General features: G+C 37.4%; 1 protein-coding gene across 2 annotated transcripts in view; it reads left to right on the top strand.

Annotated features, from left to right (window-relative positions):
- The window catches only part of ncoa3 (nuclear receptor coactivator 3), a 57,093-nt gene extending 38,935 nt beyond the window's left edge, over nt 1-18,158 (top strand). For both annotated transcript variants that reach the window (XM_051122512.1, XM_051122513.1), the window contains exons 4-23: nt 1,477-1,577; nt 1,696-1,870; nt 1,981-2,166; nt 2,284-2,370; nt 3,516-3,659; nt 3,892-4,039; nt 4,126-4,640; nt 4,748-5,751; nt 7,395-7,521; nt 7,671-7,829; nt 7,980-8,198; nt 8,301-8,415; nt 9,604-9,775; nt 9,892-10,251; nt 12,675-12,776; nt 12,861-12,923; nt 13,084-13,261; nt 13,368-13,548; nt 15,902-16,085; nt 16,225-18,158. In XM_051122512.1, the coding sequence (XP_050978469.1) occupies nt 1,477-1,577; nt 1,696-1,870; nt 1,981-2,166; nt 2,284-2,370; nt 3,516-3,659; nt 3,892-4,039; nt 4,126-4,640; nt 4,748-5,751; nt 7,395-7,521; nt 7,671-7,829; nt 7,980-8,198; nt 8,301-8,415; nt 9,604-9,775; nt 9,892-10,251; nt 12,675-12,776; nt 12,861-12,923; nt 13,084-13,261; nt 13,368-13,548; nt 15,902-16,085; nt 16,225-16,236 (4,232 nt within the window). In that variant the 3' untranslated portion in view covers nt 16,237-18,158. The remainder of the gene's footprint in view (nt 1-1,476; nt 1,578-1,695; nt 1,871-1,980; nt 2,167-2,283; nt 2,371-3,515; nt 3,660-3,891; nt 4,040-4,125; nt 4,641-4,747; nt 5,752-7,394; nt 7,522-7,670; nt 7,830-7,979; nt 8,199-8,300; nt 8,416-9,603; nt 9,776-9,891; nt 10,252-12,674; nt 12,777-12,860; nt 12,924-13,083; nt 13,262-13,367; nt 13,549-15,901; nt 16,086-16,224) is intronic.
- Nucleotides 18,159-19,784: the final 1,626 nt, after the last annotated feature.

The raw sequence follows: 19,784 nt of genomic DNA, 5'->3' as shown, positions 1-19,784 counted from the left end.
ATTTGGGTTTGTTTGAAGCCGCATTTAAACTGCATTTTGAAAGTTCAAAATCGGGGCACCATATCAGTCCATTATATGGAGAAAAATGCTGAAATGTTTTCCTCAAAAAACATAATTTGTTTACGACTGAAGAAAGAAAGACACGAAGATCTTGGATGACAAGGGGGTGACTACATTACATGTGAATCTTTGTTCTGTAAGTGGACTTTAAGCTAAGAACATTGAAATAATGAATTTCCCGGGCCAGAGTCCTGATCTAAACCCAGTTGAAAATCAGCCCAATTACACCAACAGAGTTATGGCTAAGAAACTCACTACAGTTACCAAACTATAGAAGAGACAAGAAGAAACTAGTAATGTCCTGCGGTCGCAAATGTGCTGAAGTCATTCAAAGCAAGGGCCTCTACACTTCCTACTAATTTCTGATCGCCCTGCAAAATTTTAGTTGTAATGTTAGTAGAGCAGTGGTATACCTACACCTTATGTTCCTTCAAATTTTGAGCGACGCAGAGTAACAAATCAAGTATTTATAAATCATTAAAGGGGTCATTGGATGCTAAGTTCACTTTTTCATGTTGTTTGAACATTAATGTGTGTTGGCAGTGTATGTACAAATCTACCCTATAATGATAAAAATCCATGCAGTGGTTTTTAATTAATCTATAAAAATAATATTCCCATTCAAATCGAGCCATTCTCAGATGCCTGTCGTTGTGGCGTCACACCCACAGAGGCCGCTCCCACAATAGTTGATTGACATAAGCGTTTTACCTCAGATCAGCTGTCACAGTCCGCCCTCTTTGTTTCGATGCTGGAGCAGGGATGTAAGTTAGACAAGAATATCTCCAATTGAGCAACTGAGGTGTTGTGTTGCTGGATGTAATAATGAACATAGTGGTCGTCATTTACCCCCGACATCTGAGCCGCTGAAGAAGCAGTGGATTACGTTTGTTTGTGAAGGGAATGCACCTCCCAATCTACACATGTCCATCTATGTTCGCACAAATCATTTATGATCCAGCTTCACTTACAGCAGAAGTGATTATAAGGTTTTTTTTTTATGAATCTTTGTAATCGCCTTTCCTAATAATGTGCTAGTTAGCAAGTTTAACGCTAAACGTGACTAAATATGGCTAAAGTAAACAGGCTAGTCACTCGACAGAGAGAAGAGAGGGGCGGGGCGAGCAGAGCTCATTAACATTAAAAGCAGCCTTGACCATAATGAGATGATTTTTGCAGAGCTGATTTTGGTAAGGTAAAAAGGGTGTTGTTTTACACTACCATTGAGAATTTTTAACCAAAGTATATTAGAGACTTCTCATTAAGACCCTAAAGAATCATATCAACTTGTGGAAAATGGGCATCCGATGACCCCTTTAACACTACTTTGTCAAACAATGTTGTTTATAGTACAAAAATAGTGTGCAACTGTTTATTTTTCTGAAATATTCTAATATTTGGTCTCTATTCACACAGGTAAAAGCTCATGTGGCGATGATGATGTCCAGAAGGCGGACGTGTCCTCTACTGGTCAAGGGGTCATCGACAAGGACCATCTGGGCCCTCTGTTGTTGCAGGTAAGAATAGAGACCTAAAGGTCATCGGTCACCAGAAGCTCATTTCTCATGCTACTTACCAATTATGATTTAAAATGATTTCTAATGATAATTCTGAATCTCTCTCTTTCTCTGTCAGGCTCTGGATGGGTTTTTGTTTGTGGTGAGTCGTGAAGGCAGCATTGTGTTTGTGTCAGATAATGTGACTCAGTACCTGCAGTATAAACAGGAGGAGCTGATCAACACCAGCATCTACAACATACTGCACGAGGAAGACCGAGAAGAACTGCATAAAAACCTGCCCAAAAACAACGGTATACATGTCGATGTATATCGTTCATATGAAAGTTGCTGTTTAACTGTAAATCATGAAATCACAACAATAAGTGAGCATCATGCATCACATTTTTGTCTGTATGTTAAGGTCCCAACAGTGTGTCATGGGGTGGTGACGCCTCCCGTCAGAAGTCTCACACGTTTAACTGTCGTATGCTGGTGAAATTTGGCCATGTCGGTCCTGGAGGTGAAGAAGGCGCTGGTGGGCCTCGCTACGAAACCATGCAATGTTTCGCTCTCACGCAGCCTAAAGCGATGATGGAGGAAGGGGAAGGTCTGTAGTAGATTTATGTTTATACAGATCGAGATCTATATACTGTCTTATAGTGTCGCTGGTGAATTCATGTGAATCTCAAGTATTAAGAGTGTTTTTCGTCTTTCTGTCCATCAGATCTGCAGTCTTGTATGATTTGTGTAGCACGGAGAGTGACGGCAGTGGAGAGGACAGAGCGATTCAGCACTAGACACGAACTAACAGGTAAAATTGATTACAGTGCCATTTTAGCTCAGTGTTAATCTTGCCAACGAAACTACTAATAAAAAATTATTTGATTTTGTCTACAATACGAATACAAGACAAATTATTAAATGGCTGAAGTTCTAAATATTCTAAATATTGTGGAAATGTGGTATTTCCACTATACGCTGCCATTTAAAAGTTTAAGATTTTTAATGTTTCTATAAAGTATTTTCTAATGCTCATCAAGGCTGTGTTTGCTTAATACAGAATAAATGGTAATATCGTGAAATATTATTACAGTTTAAAATAATGTTTTCTGTTTTAATATATCTTAAAATGTAATTTATTCCTGTGATGCAAAGCTGAATTTTCAGCATCATTTTCCAGTGTCATGTGATCCTTCAGAAATCATTCTAATATGCTTATTTTTTTATAATTTTTTTGAACCCTGTGATACTTTTTTCAGGATTTTTTGATGCATAAAAAGTTAAAAAGAACAGCATCTATTCAAAATAGACATATTTTAGTGCAGTAAGTCTTTGCTATTACTTTTGTATCAATTTAACACATCCTTGGTGAATAAAAGTATTAATTTCTATTAAAAAAAAAAAAAAAAAAAAGAACAAACATTTACTGACCAAAAACGTTTAAATGGTAGTTTATATTGTTAGCAAAAAATTATATTTTAAACTTTATTTATTTATTAAAGAATCCTGAAAGAATCCTGAAAAAAGTATCACAGGTTCCAACAAAATATTAAGCAGCTCAGCTGCTTTCAACATGGATAATAAATCAGCATATTAGAATGATTTCTGAAGGATCATGTGACACTGAAAACTGAAGTAATGATGCTTAAAATTCAGCTTTGCATCACAGGAATAAATTATATTTTAAAGTATATTAAAATAGAAAACCACTATTTTAAACTGCAATAATATTTCACAATAGTACTGTTTTTTTCAGTTTTTTGATCAAATAAATGCATATTATATATATGCAAAATAGCATATTGCTATTTTATTCACAGTAAATACTGAAAAAGTTTAAAGGACAGCTTTAACAGAAGACAAAAACAAACATGAAAACAATGAAGTGAAACTGAAGAAAAAAAAATCACACAGTCAGGTGTAGTACCACAACTGAGCGTGTTTGTTTGACCACAGGTAAACTGATCGAGATCGAGCAGCAGAGCCTGTTGCACACCACCATGCGTCCTGGCTGGGAAGATTTAGTGCGCAGGTGTATGCAGATGTTCCTTCATCGCAGCGAGAATCAGCCCTGGTCCTACAAGAGACACTATCAAGACGGTATGTGGTTGTACACCTGCAAGGCTTTTCTTCATTTAAGTGCATAAATGAGGTAAATTGCTTCATCTACTTTGAGCAGTGATGTTGAAAGACAAAATTGTGAATTCTGTAACTAGTTATTATGGCCGAAATAAAAAGATGCTGCTTAAGTGCTGCTTTTGCATGCGGTGTGAAATGGGTTTGATAGATTGAGTATGTGTTTTATTAATGTTGTTTGTATTCTTCTTTTCAGCATATACTCATGGTAGAGCAGAGACTCCGCCCTATCGGTTCTCTTTGGCAGACGGCACTCCAGTAACGGCACAAACGCGCAGCGAGCTCTGCCGAAACCCTGTCACCAATGACCCGCCCACTTTTCTCTCTACTCATCTTCTGCAGAGGTGTGTTCCCCTCAACAGTTATACATTATGATTTCACATAAAAAATATCTCTGTTCTCCTCGCCCTTATATCTCTTTCTCTTTCAGGGAGCAAAACGGATACAGACCCAATCAAGGTGGTGTAATGCGATCGGTTATGGGCAATGCCAATCCGAATGCCCATATGGGCATGGGCAATCCCAGAGGCTACGGCATGAACGAGCAAGGTCACATGGGTCCCAGAGGAGGCGCTATGTATGGCCCAGGCAACAGGATGCATCAGATGAACCCGATGCATCAGATGAATCAAATGAACCAGATGAATTCAATGAATCAAATGAATATGAATCAGATGAATTGCATGAATCAAATGAGCACTATGAATCAGATGAATCAAATGAATCAGATGAACTCCATGAATCAGATGAACTCGATGAATCAGATGGGCCATCCTGGCATGAATCAGCACCAGCAGGGGCAGTTTCACAGCGGTGGCTATGGAATGGGCATGACAAGTCCCTCCCAAGGTAGTCCAGGTATGAACCCTGCTCAACAGAATATAATGGGGTCACCACGGATAAGAGGGAGTCCAAAAATGGGTGCAAGTCCATTTTCACCTGGAGGTAAGTGTCGTTCCCAAAGTTCTACACATGCCAAACACCTTCTGTATTCTTTTATTAAATATGGTTTTAGATTCTAGTGGTCTAATGAAATATAATTGATTTCAAAGGGATGCACTCTCCCATGGGTCCTGTGGGTATGGGCGGCGGTGGTGGATCTTCTGGTCCATCAGTTGGGAACACCTTCTCCAACAGTTCTTTGAATGCCCTCCAGGCCATCAGTGAAGGTGTTGGCTCTTCTCTGCCTTCAGCGCTCAATTCACCTGCCCACAAATCCGACAGCTCTCCCAGCATCAACTCGACCCAGTCCAATCAGCAAGGCCAGACCGGCAACAGCAAACCCGGCGCTGGTGATTCCAAGAGCCCGTCGAGTGCTCACAGCACAGGGTTAGATCAGCAACAGGCCTCGTCATCGGAGACCACGGATAAACCGGACAGCCAGTCCAGCAAGGATGGTTCTGCTGGGTCGGAAGTCAACCGGAGAGTCCCTGATGGAAAAGGCCACAAGAAGTTACTTCAGTTGCTCACGTCGCCAACTGAAGAGATTGGGATTGGGACCGGAGGACCTGTCCCAGGTCGTGCCTCCACTCCGATGGGTCCCGACTCGAAGGAAGCGATAAGTGGCATGATGAGTCCGTCATCGACGGGAGTGTCCTCCTCATCTGGTTTGTCGTCGGGGAATAACGGCAGTCAGCAAGGCTCGGGAGGAGTGTCGTCCACAGCTTGTCCCAGTGGCCATCACGCCCCTCACACCTTACAGGAGAAACACAAGATACTCCACAAGCTTCTTCAAAATGGAAACACACCTGACGATGTGGCTCGCATCACAGCCGAGGCTACTGGGAAGGCCTCTCTTGGTCCGGAGCTCCCAGGTGCTGAGGGGAGGAATCTAGATCTCAAGCAGGAGCAGCTCAGTCCGAAAGAAGGAAAAAAGCCACAAGCCCTTCTTCACTACCTCCTCAATAAGGATGACTCCAAAGAGCCCAGTGCAGATGTCAAGCCAAAGCTGGAGGAGCTGGAAGGGAGAGGGAACACTGGAGGGCAGGGGTCAGGGGTCACAACCTCTAATTCTAACAGCCAGGAGGGCAAAATCAAGATCGAACCAGGCAGTGAGGTATTTACGGTTAATTCATACTTAAGTATTTCTTGTGTTGGGTTCATTCTTCTATACTTGTCAAGACCATCGGTCCTGTATTTTGGGATTCATTTAATGATAAATATACCAGTAAATATATGTTTTTAATGAAATAAAAAAAGAAAATAAAAAAAAGTTTGAGGAAAACATTCCAGGATTTTTTCTCCATATAGTGGACTTCAATGGGACCCAGTGAGTTGAAGGTCCAGTTTGCAGTTCCAGTGCAGCTTCCTGTGTAGCGAGAAAATGTATATACTTTTTAATCACAAATGCTTGTCTCGCACTAGCTCGACTTCACACATTACGTAGTCACGCTAAAAAGGTCATAAATAATATATAATAATGTATAATTAATAGGGATGTGACGAAATCTCGTAGTACTAGAGCTCGCGAGATCTGATGTCTCGCAAGATCTGACTGGTCTCACAAGAACGTGACAATATCTTTGCAAAACATTTTGCAGTTTACATTAGAGCCGCATGATTAATCGTTAAAGGATCGCAATCTCTATTCAAACACCCACGCAATCTTATTCCTAAATGACAACAATTCAGCGGTGTCTATTATGACTGTTTCACATCGTGCTGCTTATGCTCCACTGATGCTTACGATGTAAATCAGGTGTTAAAGACATTAAAATTTGTATTTATGCTGCTGCTGATCCAAAAAGAGCAACACAAAGCAATGAACATTTTGTCAGAACCACTAGTAAATTACGTTTACTACGTGATCTCTAATTTATTAAAAGAAAATCATGATTTTCAATTTATCCAGAATCATGCAGCTTTAGTTTACGTTTATTGCTGCATATAATTAATTAAAATAGAAGTTTAACTTATAAAATACAAGTTCATATTAAAATGCACATGCATTTTGTGTTTTTCAGTTGAATAAAATACTATTTTTCCCTATATATTCATAATTTAGGATTTCTTTAAAAAGTTAAAAAAAATCTGGTTACTCTCTATAGATATGTTTTTCATGTTTGTAAGGCAAGCATACACAGAATTTAGAAGTTTTACGCTCAAGTTCACAGAGACCGAGACAGCAGAAAGCGCATTCTGTTTGCTTTAATTTACAAAAGCGCAACATTTAGTTGTTATTCTGAGTGCACACAAATAAACATAGAGACTTTACAGATTCGAAAGATTTATTATTCTCATCTGTATGTGTCCAAAAATGACGGAGTATTTTAAGTGCAAGTGACCGCACCTGCATCCCCATCTGTCATGCGAACTCCGCACATAGCGCACATTTCTTTCTTGGTTAACATTAGATTGAGCTGTCAAGTTGCTACTACTTACATATTTCAGTTGAAAAGCCATATTTGAGGTCGATGAATGATGAGTGTTTAAATGTCCGATGTACTATATTACTACGTAGATCAGCCATTAACGTTCTGTCCGTCACAAATTGCATGACTTCGCCACTTCCTCACAAATTTTTTTTTTTTCTGCGACTAAACAACTAATACAATTTTGGCTGACCAAGCCTCTTCTTGTCGGCTAACGATCTGAGTATTAGAGGGTAGCCCTAATATAATATTATTAATTATATATTTTTTAAAAATGATCAGAATTATTTATTTATTTTTCGAACGTCAATCTTTTTTGTTTTTCCAGATTGATAACTTGGAGAGTATTTTCGGAGGGCTGAGGAATTCTAGTTCTGGAATGTTTGCTGATTCTGGAACTGGAGGGACGGAAGGGGGCAATAAGCAGGGCAATGGGCCTAACAGCACCGCCCATGGTAAGTCACAACACCTCGAGCACTCAAAGTAAAAAAAAATTGAATGTGATGAGATGACAACATGTAAGGATTAATAGAAAATGTACTGGACATGTATTTTATATCTAAGGTAACTGCTAATGTGTTTTATGTGTTATTGTGTGTTCCAGACCGGGAGGGTGTTGGCATGGGCTCTAGTCAACGTGTGCCCTTCCAGAGGGCTATGTCTGTTGATGGTAAACCCTTGAGCGGGCCGGGCATGACTGGAAGAAGAAGCGCCCCTTCTTCTTTGATCAAACAGGAGCACCCTGACAACCACATGGGCATGGGTGCGTCTCTTATATTTTTATTTATATTAACTTGATTAACTTTATATTAACTTGAACATAATTTTATGTATGTAACTGTATATACTGTATATACTATACATACATTCATTCTTTAGCAGAATTTTAACATTCCTAACATGCTTTTCTCAGGAGGTCCAAACAGGCCAATGGGAATGCCCAATCGGCCCCCCATGGCAGGTGCTGGAGATTGGGGAATGTCTGGCTCTGGCAGCCCTGTCGGACACCCTGGTATGGGTCGTGCAGGCATGGACCACAATCCTAAAAGCATGATGGGAGGACCCATGGTTAACCGATCAAACAGCGTTCCTGCAACCAGATCCATGTTGCAGCAGCAGTTGATGGAAATGGGTAAGTTGTTTTAATTCAGAATAACTCAACTAGCAGTGTGGACCTGACAACAGCTAGCACATCAAAATAAATTGTTCTAACTACTTTGTGTTGTTTTTGCAGGGCCTTATGAGGTAGGAATGGGTATGAATTCATTCAGTGGGCAGGGACCTCCACCACAGTCCCCTTCATGGCCAGACAGTGGGATGGGAATGGAGGGACCACAGAATGCAAACAGGTAACAACCAAAAAACAGATATATTCTTTTAAAACAAGTGTTTGCATTTTAGAATTAAAGGAGACCTATTATGCCTCTTTTTACAATATGTAATATAAATCTGAGGTGTCCCCAGAATGTGTCTGGGAAGCTTCAGCTCAAAATACCCCACAGATCTTTTATTATATCATTTTGAAAATGCAAAATTTTGAGTGGAAGCAGAAACACGCTGTTTTCATTCATATCTCTTTAAATGCAAATGAGCTGCTGCTCCCCGCCCCCGTTTTAGTTTGGTTTTGATTATCATGTCTATCGCACTAAAGTCATGTGTTTTAAAGACATGTTAGTTTAAACTTCTGATTTAGCATTTTCTAAACGCACACACCCGAAGCACACACACAGAAAGCGGCTGTCACATGGCATGTGAGTACTAAACTAAGTTCTCTTTCATGTCTTATTTCGCTTAAACTGTCAAATACACACAAGTTTTATCTTACAAAAACAGTTGGTTATGTCTGTGAAGGTAAAAAGCTGGGAAAGAAATCACGTTTATATTAGATCTGTGTGGCAGCAGCGTAATATACGGTAAATAAATCAATAAATCCACTGTTCTCTTGTCGCTTGCAAAAACTAAATGGCGGTGCTGTGGGTGGAAATGTACAGATTAAGGGGTGGTAATATTATAATAAGATCTCCTTTCTACGTCACAGGGAGAGCGAAATCTGAGCAGCACATTTTTCACATGCTTGCAGAGAAAGGCCTAGGGTAGGGGTCGACAGATTATCGGTCTGGCTGATTATCAGCACTGATATTAAGCATTTTTATGGTTATTGGTCATTTTCAAAACCAGTTTGCTGATAAAATAATTTAAAAGCATCTAAAGAAAGTTTTTTGTCAGAGCTGCTCTTCTTAATTTTGGCATTCATTTTAATTTTTACACCATATATATCGGTTCTAAATATCGGTTATCGGTCTGCTTGATCTGTAATAATCGTTATTGGCATTGGCCCTGAAAATGCATGTTGTTCGACCCCTATTACTGGGTTGTCCTTTTCCACATTTTCTGGATTTGTAGATACACCTGATTAGAGGACTTAAACATGGAAAAGTCAGATTTTCATGATATGTCTCCTTTAAGACTGTAGGGATGCTACATGATTTTTACACACAGGTCAATAACGTCCCCTTCGTCTGCTTTTTATATATCAGGCTGCCATTTAATAACTCTCTGGATGAACTTCTGGTCCCTCCGTCTACCACTGAGGGTCAGAGCGATGAGCGAGCCCTGCTGGACCAGCTGGACTCTCTACTCAACAACACTGACGTCATTGCTCTGGAGGAGATCGACCGTGCCCTTGGCATACCGGATCTCATCAACCAGGTACCCAGCCAGTCTGCTTCACATAACAGATGCATCTAGTTTATAAATCACAATGTTATAGCTGTTGCCCAGTCACATTTACTGAAAACCACCGTTTTGGTCTTTTCTCTTTTTAGGGTCATAGTTCAGACCAGCCCCCTCCGACAGACCCTTTCTCTGGTCCTTGTCCGGGGCCTGACTCGTCTATGGGTATGGAACCCAAGGGCATGTATGGGCAGGGCTACCCGGGCCCCCCTACCATGGGGATGCAGGGCGGATATGGCCGTGGTCCCAATCCTGGTCCCGGCCCTGGACCTGGTCCCATGCCGGGCCAGACTGGACCAGGGTTTAACCCCATGATGAGTCAGATGAACCAGCAGGGTGGCTTCCCCGGAATGGGCGGTATGGGGGCTATGCATCCGCGTGCTAATATGACAAGGCCTCGGATGGGGAATCCGGCCAGATACCAGCTCCAGCAGAGACTGCAGGGACAGCAGGTGAGCAGCTGTGCTCTGAAAACACTTAACTTACAATTTCTCCAAAAGACAAGTATGAGGAAGTGTAAACAAATAACATAATAGTTTACCCAAAACGAAAATTCTGTCATTAATCACTCACCCTCATGTGGTTCCAAGCCCGTAAGACTTTAGTTCTTCTTCAGAACACAAATTAACGTATTTTTAATAAATCTGAGAGCTTTCTGACCCTGCATAGATAGCAGTGCAACTGACACAACTGACTTCAAGGCCCAGAAAGGAGTAAGGACATTGTTAAAATAGTTCATGTGACATTAATGCTTTGGCCTCCTTTTGCAGCCAATACAGCATTATTTCATCTTGGTACAGTAGCCAGAAGGATTTTGAGCTATTCCTTTCGCAGAACAGTGGCCAGGTCACTATGTGATGTTGGTGTATGAAAACATTTCCTGACTCCTTTGGCCATATTCTTACAGTGGCCAGGTCACTATGTGATGTTGGTGTATGAAAACATTTCATAAAAACACCCCAAAGTGGCTCAATAATATTCAGATATTTGTTTAATTTTACTTTCATGTTCATCAAATCACTCTTGTCAACACTTCTTATTTTAACAGTATGTGATTTCATGTATAGCTTTGGGTGCATTTGGTTAAAAAAATGACCCCTTACATTTTATTTTAACAGTTTTTAATGTGAGCATTATTTTATAGTTTTTAATGTGAGCTTAACTACATGTGTAAGCATAATAACAAAACTATCTTAAAAAATGACTGCAGTTTAACTTTTTTAAAACAGTGACTAATAAAATATTTCAAACATTTCATTCAAGATATTGTAGCTTTAAAAATTCAGTAATAAATATTAGTTCCAAAACCTTTTGTTTTGCTTTTAAATGCCAAATGTTAATATTTGGTCTGTAATATATTATTTTGCAAATATAGTTCCACAATTTTAATTTCAAGCACACTGAGAAATTGCAGAAAAAGCATTGTTTTTATTGTATCAAGGGCATTTGTCATTAATATATCTGATTAAATGTTGCTGTTATTATTTAACTTTAGATGCTTAGATTGCAATTGTTTTGAGTTAAATTATATTTGTTAAACATACATTTTAGGTTGCTTAATTATTTTATGATGTTGATTAATCGGTAACATTTATTAGTTAACTACTTTAGTTAACATGAACTAAGAATGAACAATACATCTACAGCACTTATTAAGCTTAGTTAATATTAGTTTCAACATTTACTAATGCATTATTAAAATCAAAAGTAATTTAACATTAGTTAATGCACTGTGAACTAACAAAGAACAACTGTTTTTATTTTAACATTAACTAAGATTAATAAATACTGTAATAAATGTAGTTTTCATTGTTCATTTATGTTAATTAATACATTAACTAATGCTAATGCTAATAAATGACACCTTAGTATAAAGTGCAGTGATGGGAATAACAGTGTTACTAACCTGTGATCAAACAAATTTTATTATATTATTAATTTTATTTTTCAGTTCATCAGCGTACCTGTATTTGATGAACTGTAAACTCTAGTGTGAAGGCACACAAGCTGTCGTTTTATATAACACACACAAAAAGAAAGATACAGAGCGAGAGTCTTATACCATGCAGAATTGATGCACACCATGTAAACGATAATCTTTGTTGTATTTTCTTTTGGAATTCTTCAGCTTTTATGAACTGCCACCTTCTCCGGTAGTAGGCGGAACTAATGCACAAACTGCAATCTCATTGGCTGTCGCTCACCTACTATCGTCCCTGTTTTGATTTCAGCAAATCAGTTCAAGCGAACGCAGACAACATGATTAATATTCATGAACTCAGCAGCTCATTAATCCGTAGTGTGTTTTCTATTGTTATTAGTAGTAGAATTCGTAGTAGTTTTATCTTATCAGTATTATTTTTCATTTTTTCCCCCTATTTTTTAAAGAAACACTAAATTACAAACAGTATCTTTAGCACCACCTCTAGTCCTAAGTTCAGTCAGCATGACAAATATGCATTCATACTAAATTATCATAATGTCACATTATAATGCTTGACTGACTGATGCTAAATGTACTTTCACATATTTAAAAAATAGTATATCACATGTTTACTATTAGCCTGGTGAGTAAACTAAAAATGTAATTAATTTCACTTAAATGTCATTCATTTAACATATTTAATATAGGGGGCAGTTATTTGACACTTTTTTTTAAAGTAACACAATAGTTACTTTCCCTGGTAATTAGTTACTTTTATAATGATTTAACTCATTTACTGTTTGTGAGAAGTAACTAGTAACTATAACTAATTACTTTTTTTTTTTTTTAAGTGTTACCAATTAATCAAATTCAGCAGATTCATTTACTATCAAAATAGCAGAATGAATACTTGAGCATATCTCATATCGTTTGAATCTTCCTTTGTTGCAGTTTTTTAACCAGAGCAGGCAGGGCATGGGAATAAGGCCAGATACCAACCCTGCAGGAAACCCAGGCATGAGACCTAGCATGCAGCCAGGCATGGGCGGCCAGGTACCTTTTCATCTTTTGATGGTATCTGTAGCCTTATACGTGCTCATTTTCTCCCTCTAATATCATCCTTCCTTTATCTTTCAGCCTGGTTTCCTGAACGCTCAGATGATGGCCCAGCGTAACAGAGAAATGATTCAACAGACAGAGGTATAAACAGACGATTTTCAAAATGACAATTTCTGTGCCTGTCACTGATTTTATAAATTGCATGTATGATACTTAACCTCCATTGACAGTGTATGTATTTTACATAAGATGCGGCAAATCATAACCGGTGTCTTATGTACTAAACTATCGTTTTCTCCAGATGAGAAGACAGAGGATGATGATGATGCTGCAGCAGCAGCAGCAACAGCAGCAGGTTGCAGCCGGGGGCTTCAGTCCTCCTCCGAATGTCACAGCTCCCACAGGAATGGACAACCCTATGGGAGGACCGCCAATGAACCAGCCCGGCCAGCAGCCCTTTAACTATGGAGGCAACTATGGTAGGCTTATTATCATGTAGAAAAATGCACTTAATAACAATTAATGAGTTAAGGTGAATAACAGAATTTCAGTTTGCTTAGGTAAATGTTTCTGTTGTGATTCCAGGTATGGGCCAGCAGGGGGATCCTTCATTTGTGGGAACAGGCAGCAGCCCCCCTAATAATATGATGTCAGGTCGAATGGGTGGCCCTCAGAATCCCATGATGCAACAGCACCCTCAGAGCAATCCCATGTACCAGTCTGCAGAGATGAAAGGCTGGGGACAGGGGCCCATGCCAATGAATAAGTAAGTTCCAAAACCTTTTGACAAAAATACCTTGTATGAGTCAAAATTATAGATTTTGCTTTTATGCCAAAAATCATTAGGATATTAAGTAAAGATCATGTTCCATGAAGATATTTTGTAAATTTCCTCCTGTATATATCTCAAAACTTAATTTTTGATTAGTAATATGCATTGCTAAGAACTTGATTTGGACAACTTTAAAGGCGATTTTTCTCAATATATATATATTTTTTTTGCACCCTCAGATTGCACATTTTCAAATAGTTGTATCTCGACAAATATTGTCCTATTAAAAATCTTATTTATTCAGCTTTCAGATGATGTATAAATCTCAATTTTAAAAAACTGACCCTTTTGACTAGTTTTGTGGTCCATGGTCACAAATCATTCAGTCTGATTTTTAAACTGAATCATTTGAAAGAATGATTTGTTTTGCAATCCAGTTTTATTTAGTTATTTAATGATCCAATGACAGCAGTTTTTGATTTAACAACGCACTAGAAAAGATGATTTTCACTGAATAATGACTTAGTCTGTTCATCATACCAAGCTTATACGTACACAAATAGTTTTGTCGTTTGGGAGCTTAAAAGAGATCACTAGAAATTGTAAGAGCTGCTTAAAGAATCTTCACCGAAACTTGTAAATAAACTCATCTATTGCACCCTGGAAATGTTAGTGAGTTTTTGCTTTCAGGTCTTGAAATATAATTTAATACAGTGATGAAAACCCTGAGAAGTCATGAAAATATAATAGAAGTTTCTATAGTTAAAGATTATATATAAATAAAATATAATAATATTAATATTAAAAAGTCAATTTTATTTATTTTTTTAATAATATGTACTGTTATTGTTAAAAAATTACCCAATATTATTATATATAAATAAGCTTTTCTAATTATGTGCCATTCTAAATAAAATTTAAGCAGCTAGTGTTTACGGGGTTTACACTGGTAACTAAAACTGAAATAAATAAAGCTAAATACAAATATATAGTTAAAAAAAAAGACAAAAGCACATAAAACAATTACTTAAACTTAAAATAAATTCATATTAAGAATAAAAATGCACACTGTTAATGCACAATTTTAGATCGACTAACTATAATACTGTATACGATTTCCGTTGAACTGAACTGAAAGTTGAAAAGTATAGCATAAATCTAAGCTATGTGCTGCTGGTTTCAGTGCAAAATGTAAAACTGTAAGATTAACTGAGTTAATTCAAGTTGGCAGCGCTAAAACACCAGTGCATATACTTACTTGCTAGCAACCCGCCAAAATAAAAGTTAGCTCATTTTAGGTTTGAAAATGTAAAGTAAGTTTCGAAAAAAAATAAAGAATACAAAAGAAAATATCAAAAAAAGAACATGTAAATATTAGCACTGTATTTTTTGTTTACTATAAAATAATTTCATAAAATATTTTATTTAAAAAATACAATAGTAACACACGTTCTTTATTTTGTTAAAAAAAAAATTCAAATAACCTACTTAAAGCACAATTATATTATTTTTACTATTATATAATTTTTTTTTTTTTTACTTTTTATAGTTAGATTTAATGGGTCACACTATGTGCAATGTGAGCACCAAACCACTGAAAATCTTGAAGATCAGGGTAAAATTAACTTGTTTTGTCTTCTGGGAAACATGTAATTATCTTCTGTAGCTTCTGAAGGGCAGTACTAAATGAAATGGCATTTAGGTAAAATAAGAAAAATGTACACATCTTCATTCTGTTCAAAAGTTTTCACCCCTGGCTCTTAATGCATCCTTCTGGAGCATCAGTGAGCATTCGTACCTTCTGTAATAGTTGCATATGAGTCCCTCAGCTGTCCTTAGTGTGAAAAGATGGATCTCAAAATTATACAGTCATTGGAAAGAATTCAAATACACAAAAATGCTGAAAAACAAAAGAATTTGTTGGACCTTAAGGATTTTTCTGTAGAACAGCAGGCAGTTTAACTATTCAGGACAAACAAGGGACTCATGAACAGCTATCACTAGCTGTGGATCATTCAGGCAACAACACAGTATTAAGAATCAAGTGTATGTAAATTTTTGAACAGGGTCATTTTTATAAATTCAACTGCTATTTTCTCTTATGGACTATATATGTCTGTTATGTGAAATATCTTATTCAGGTCAGTACTAAATCAAAAATAACATGCATTTTGTATGTTAAATTAACATTTTGCAGATTCTGCAAGGTGTATGTAAACTTTTGACCTCAGCTGTAATCCTACAATAAGACTGGTGTGGAACACACAACTTCTCAGACAAAAAATACTTTAATACAGTTAAGCTTCATATGGTGTATCTAACTCAATCTGTTTTATCTGTTTTCTAGTTCATACTCGCAGCAGCAGCAATATCCCCAGCAGGGGGCGCCAGGACAGTACGGAGGAATGATGATGAACGGTTCCATGCAGGGGGGTGTAAACGGCAACGGTGCAGGACAGATGCCCCCAATGCAGGGCCAGATGGGCATGAACCCCATGGGCATGGGACGCATGCCAATGGGACCCGATCAGGTACAGACCACATCTATTGAATTACATACAAGGAGTAGTTTTCCTCCTAATAAGTTTGTTTCTTCATCAAAATAGTTTGTTGCTCACCAATGGATCATGTTACTTGTACTTACCTGTGCATGTATAATGTGTTTTACAGAAGTACTGCTGAGGCGACGATGAGCTATCTCTGTCAACGCTGGATTCGTACTAGGACTCACACATCAGTCCAGTGAGGAAATGTCAACATAAAGCTGTAAAATCCGCCTCGTAAAGGAGAATTCACTGGAAAACCTCCAGTGAAAACTTGACTGAGAGCGAGAAAAAGACATGGAAAGGGAAAGAGAGAGAGAGAGAGAGACTCAAGCCTTCTCTGTGGGCTTCTTTCTGAAAACGCCCAGTAGCGAGTGCAGCAGGCTCTCTCCTGTCCCACGTGGCTGTACTGCAGTACACAACATAACCACCAGGGGGATCAGAGTAGGAACGGTTGTGGTACAACTCGACTGTGGGGGAGCACTTTATTTTAAGGCTAGTACAGAAAAGGATAGTTGCAATATATTTCTTGCTTTTCTAGCCTTATAGAACGATTATGTGCATATTGTCTATTTTGAGTTTGTTTCGGACAAGCCTCGTTTTAATGAAAACCGTGGGAATTGTAAGCACCAGAACTTCATCACTGACGCATATCAAAGCAATAATCCTCCTCTCAAGTGGTGTGTCAACAAAAAGCAAATGGTACTGCAGTATTAGACAGGAATTTTTTTTCTCTTTTTTTTTTTTGTGTGAATAAGATTGGAATTGTAAATACTGTATGCTACATATGTATCATACATGCTTTTACTACATACTTTTTTTGCACAGAGTTTGGGCCCGGTTAGGTCCATCTTATCTATATTTTAGGTCAATACTGCTCTGGGTTTTACATCTATTTTAACTTTTTTCAAAGGGAGAAAATATTTTATTTTTATCTTTTCCAGCACAGCCTCTTTTTTGTTTGTTTGTTTTGTTTTACTTTCGCGACCGCCATTGTGTTCGGATGGCACTTTTTCTAAATGTTCGACGTCGGAAATGTTATGCAGTGACGGTTTCATAATTTTATTATCATTTCCATTTGTTCTTCTGAGCGAAAAATGGTGCAAGTTTTCAGATGATGCGCAAAGATGATGTTTTTGCTCTTTAAGCTAGCTCTTATTAATGAAAATAACTCACTTTCTCACTGTATCGTACTGTCGGTTCTTCAGAAATCTACCTTTAAGAAACATGCACAATCCAAAGATATTTTTTCAGTCTTTTTTTCTGTTTTCTCAAGTTTGACTACAGAAATGTATCCATTTATATATGTTTTTGCGCAAACGCGCAGAGTAAAAGGTACATATCATATGAACATATTACTACATATTATGATTTTGTACTATATACTGTATACATACAAAACCAAGTATACCTGTTTATTTTTGAGGCCAGTTAATATTTTAGCAGTATTGTCTGTGCTTTTTTGGAGGGTTTCTCTATCATGCGGTTTATTCGCTCTTCAGTTTAAGTTTTGTAAGATTTTGATGATTCTGAATATCTACAGAACTGCCAAGACAACACACCTCGTTTTAAAACTGTTCTTAAACCACTTTTAAGAGCCTCTCGGATGTGTTTTTTTTAAAAGTATGAGTAATAAGGAATCCATTCTGACAAAGACGCTCATCCGCGCATCTCTGTAGTGCAGTGATCCTCGGCCGCTTCGTTAGTCCAGTCTTGACCATCAAGTGACTTCAAATAATGCTGATTCCCAGGTGCGGGAATGAAATACTGTACAGTGGGAAACTAATAATAAGTCAGTCTCTTCAATCTTTTCAGGAAAGCAACACTATCATCCGTGTTCATTTCGCTAGGTTACTGTTGATTGATTGTGACAAAGTCTATTTTGAAATGACAATTCCGGGAAATCGAGGTTATTCTGGTGAGCTTTCAGAACTGATTGACCGAAGGGTGTGAACATGGAAGATAAGCTCACATTTTACAGGATGTAAATTACAATACACTTAATTATTTTGCTTGATGTTGATATTGTTGTAAATAAAAGTTCTATTTAAACGTGACACGCATTTCCTGCAGTCTCTCTCTGTGTGTTTGGGTTTGTGTGTACTTGTTTTTGCTACATTGTGGGGACCAAATGTCCCCACAAGGATAGTAAAACCTGAAATTTTTGACATTGTGACAATGTTAAAAAATTATTAAAAATAGTAAATGATGTTTATCTGAAAGTGTAACAATGCAAACATGTTTTCTGTGAGGGCTAGGTGTAGGGTTGGGTTAGGGGATAGACAGTATCATTTGGTCAGTATAAATCTATAGAAGTCTATGGAAAGTCTCCACAATTTACAAAAACAAACGTGTGTGTTTGTGTGTGTTTTAGGACGATTCCTCGATTCAGTTCGACTAACCGTACTCTGTTATAAAAAAAAAAATCCTCCACTGCTTTTTGCCCGTAACCGGCAAAATACCGGAAGTGGCACATTTCACAGACGATAATCCATGAAACACATTATTAGACTATTTTCCGAGGCTGCGTGATATATGTGACCCTGGACCACAAAACCAGTCTTAAGTCCCTGGGGTATATTTGTAGCAATGGCCAAAAATACATTGTGTGGGTCAAAATTATTGATTTTTATTTTATGCCAAAAATCATTAGGAAATTAAGTAAAAATCATGTTCCATGAAGATATTTTGTAAATTTCCTACTCTAAATATATAAAAACTTAATTTTTGATTAGTAATGTGCATTGCAAAGAACTTAATTTGGACAACTTTAAAGGTGATTTTCTCAGTATTTAGATTTTTTGGCACCCTCGGATTCCATATATTCAAATAGTTGTATCTCGGCCAAATATTGTCCTATCCTAACAAACCATATATCAATTATTTATTCAGCTTTCAGAATATGTATTATATATATGAATATGTATCTTAATTTTGAAAAATTGACCCTTTTGACCCCTTGTGGTCCAGGGTCATCATAATAAAGAATAATGCTATTGTGAATTCACAAATGCAAAGATTCAATTAAATAAGTGAGTCTCAGAACGGCTCTGTTTATAGTAAATACTGATCCACCAAAGCCACTAGATGGCAAACCTGCAACCATTGGCCAAAAAAGCTTAACGGCTAAAGCTAACGCTTCCGGTCTGGTAGTACGCGGGAAAGGAGACCTGAGGCCGTTTTCTCTGAATGGAAGTCAATGGGAGAGAAGCTTCACTACGCTGAAAAAACAGCTTTTTTTTTTTTTTTTTTTTTTTTTATATAGAGGAAACTGCTTATCATTTAATGAATCGACAGCCTATCTGCTAATCTTCAACATGTTAACACTAAACAATACTTTTGGACTGAACTATTTTTAGAGTTTACCACGAAACAAATGCTGTTTTAGTCACCAGTGTTGGGCACGTACCTTTAAAAAAGTAATTAGTTATAGTTACTAGTTACTTCTCATAAATAGTAACTGAGTTAGTAACTGAGTTACATCATTATAAAAGTAACTAATTACCAGGCAAAGTAACTATTGCGTCACTTAAAAAAAAATCTAATTTAATATAACTATAAAATAAATATAAAACATTGTACACTAATCTACACTATTTTAATGTTGTTGTGGGCAGTTGGGAATGTTACTTTGAAAAGTAATTAGTTATAGTTACTAGTTACTTCTCACAAATAGTAACTGAGTTA

This window comes from Labeo rohita, chromosome 11 (assembly GCF_022985175.1).
Source record: "Labeo rohita strain BAU-BD-2019 chromosome 11, IGBB_LRoh.1.0, whole genome shotgun sequence".
NCBI lineage: Eukaryota > Metazoa > Chordata > Actinopteri > Cypriniformes > Cyprinidae > Labeo > Labeo rohita.
Note: the sequence above shows the minus strand (reverse complement) of the source record. Positions and strands in the feature narration are given on the sequence as shown.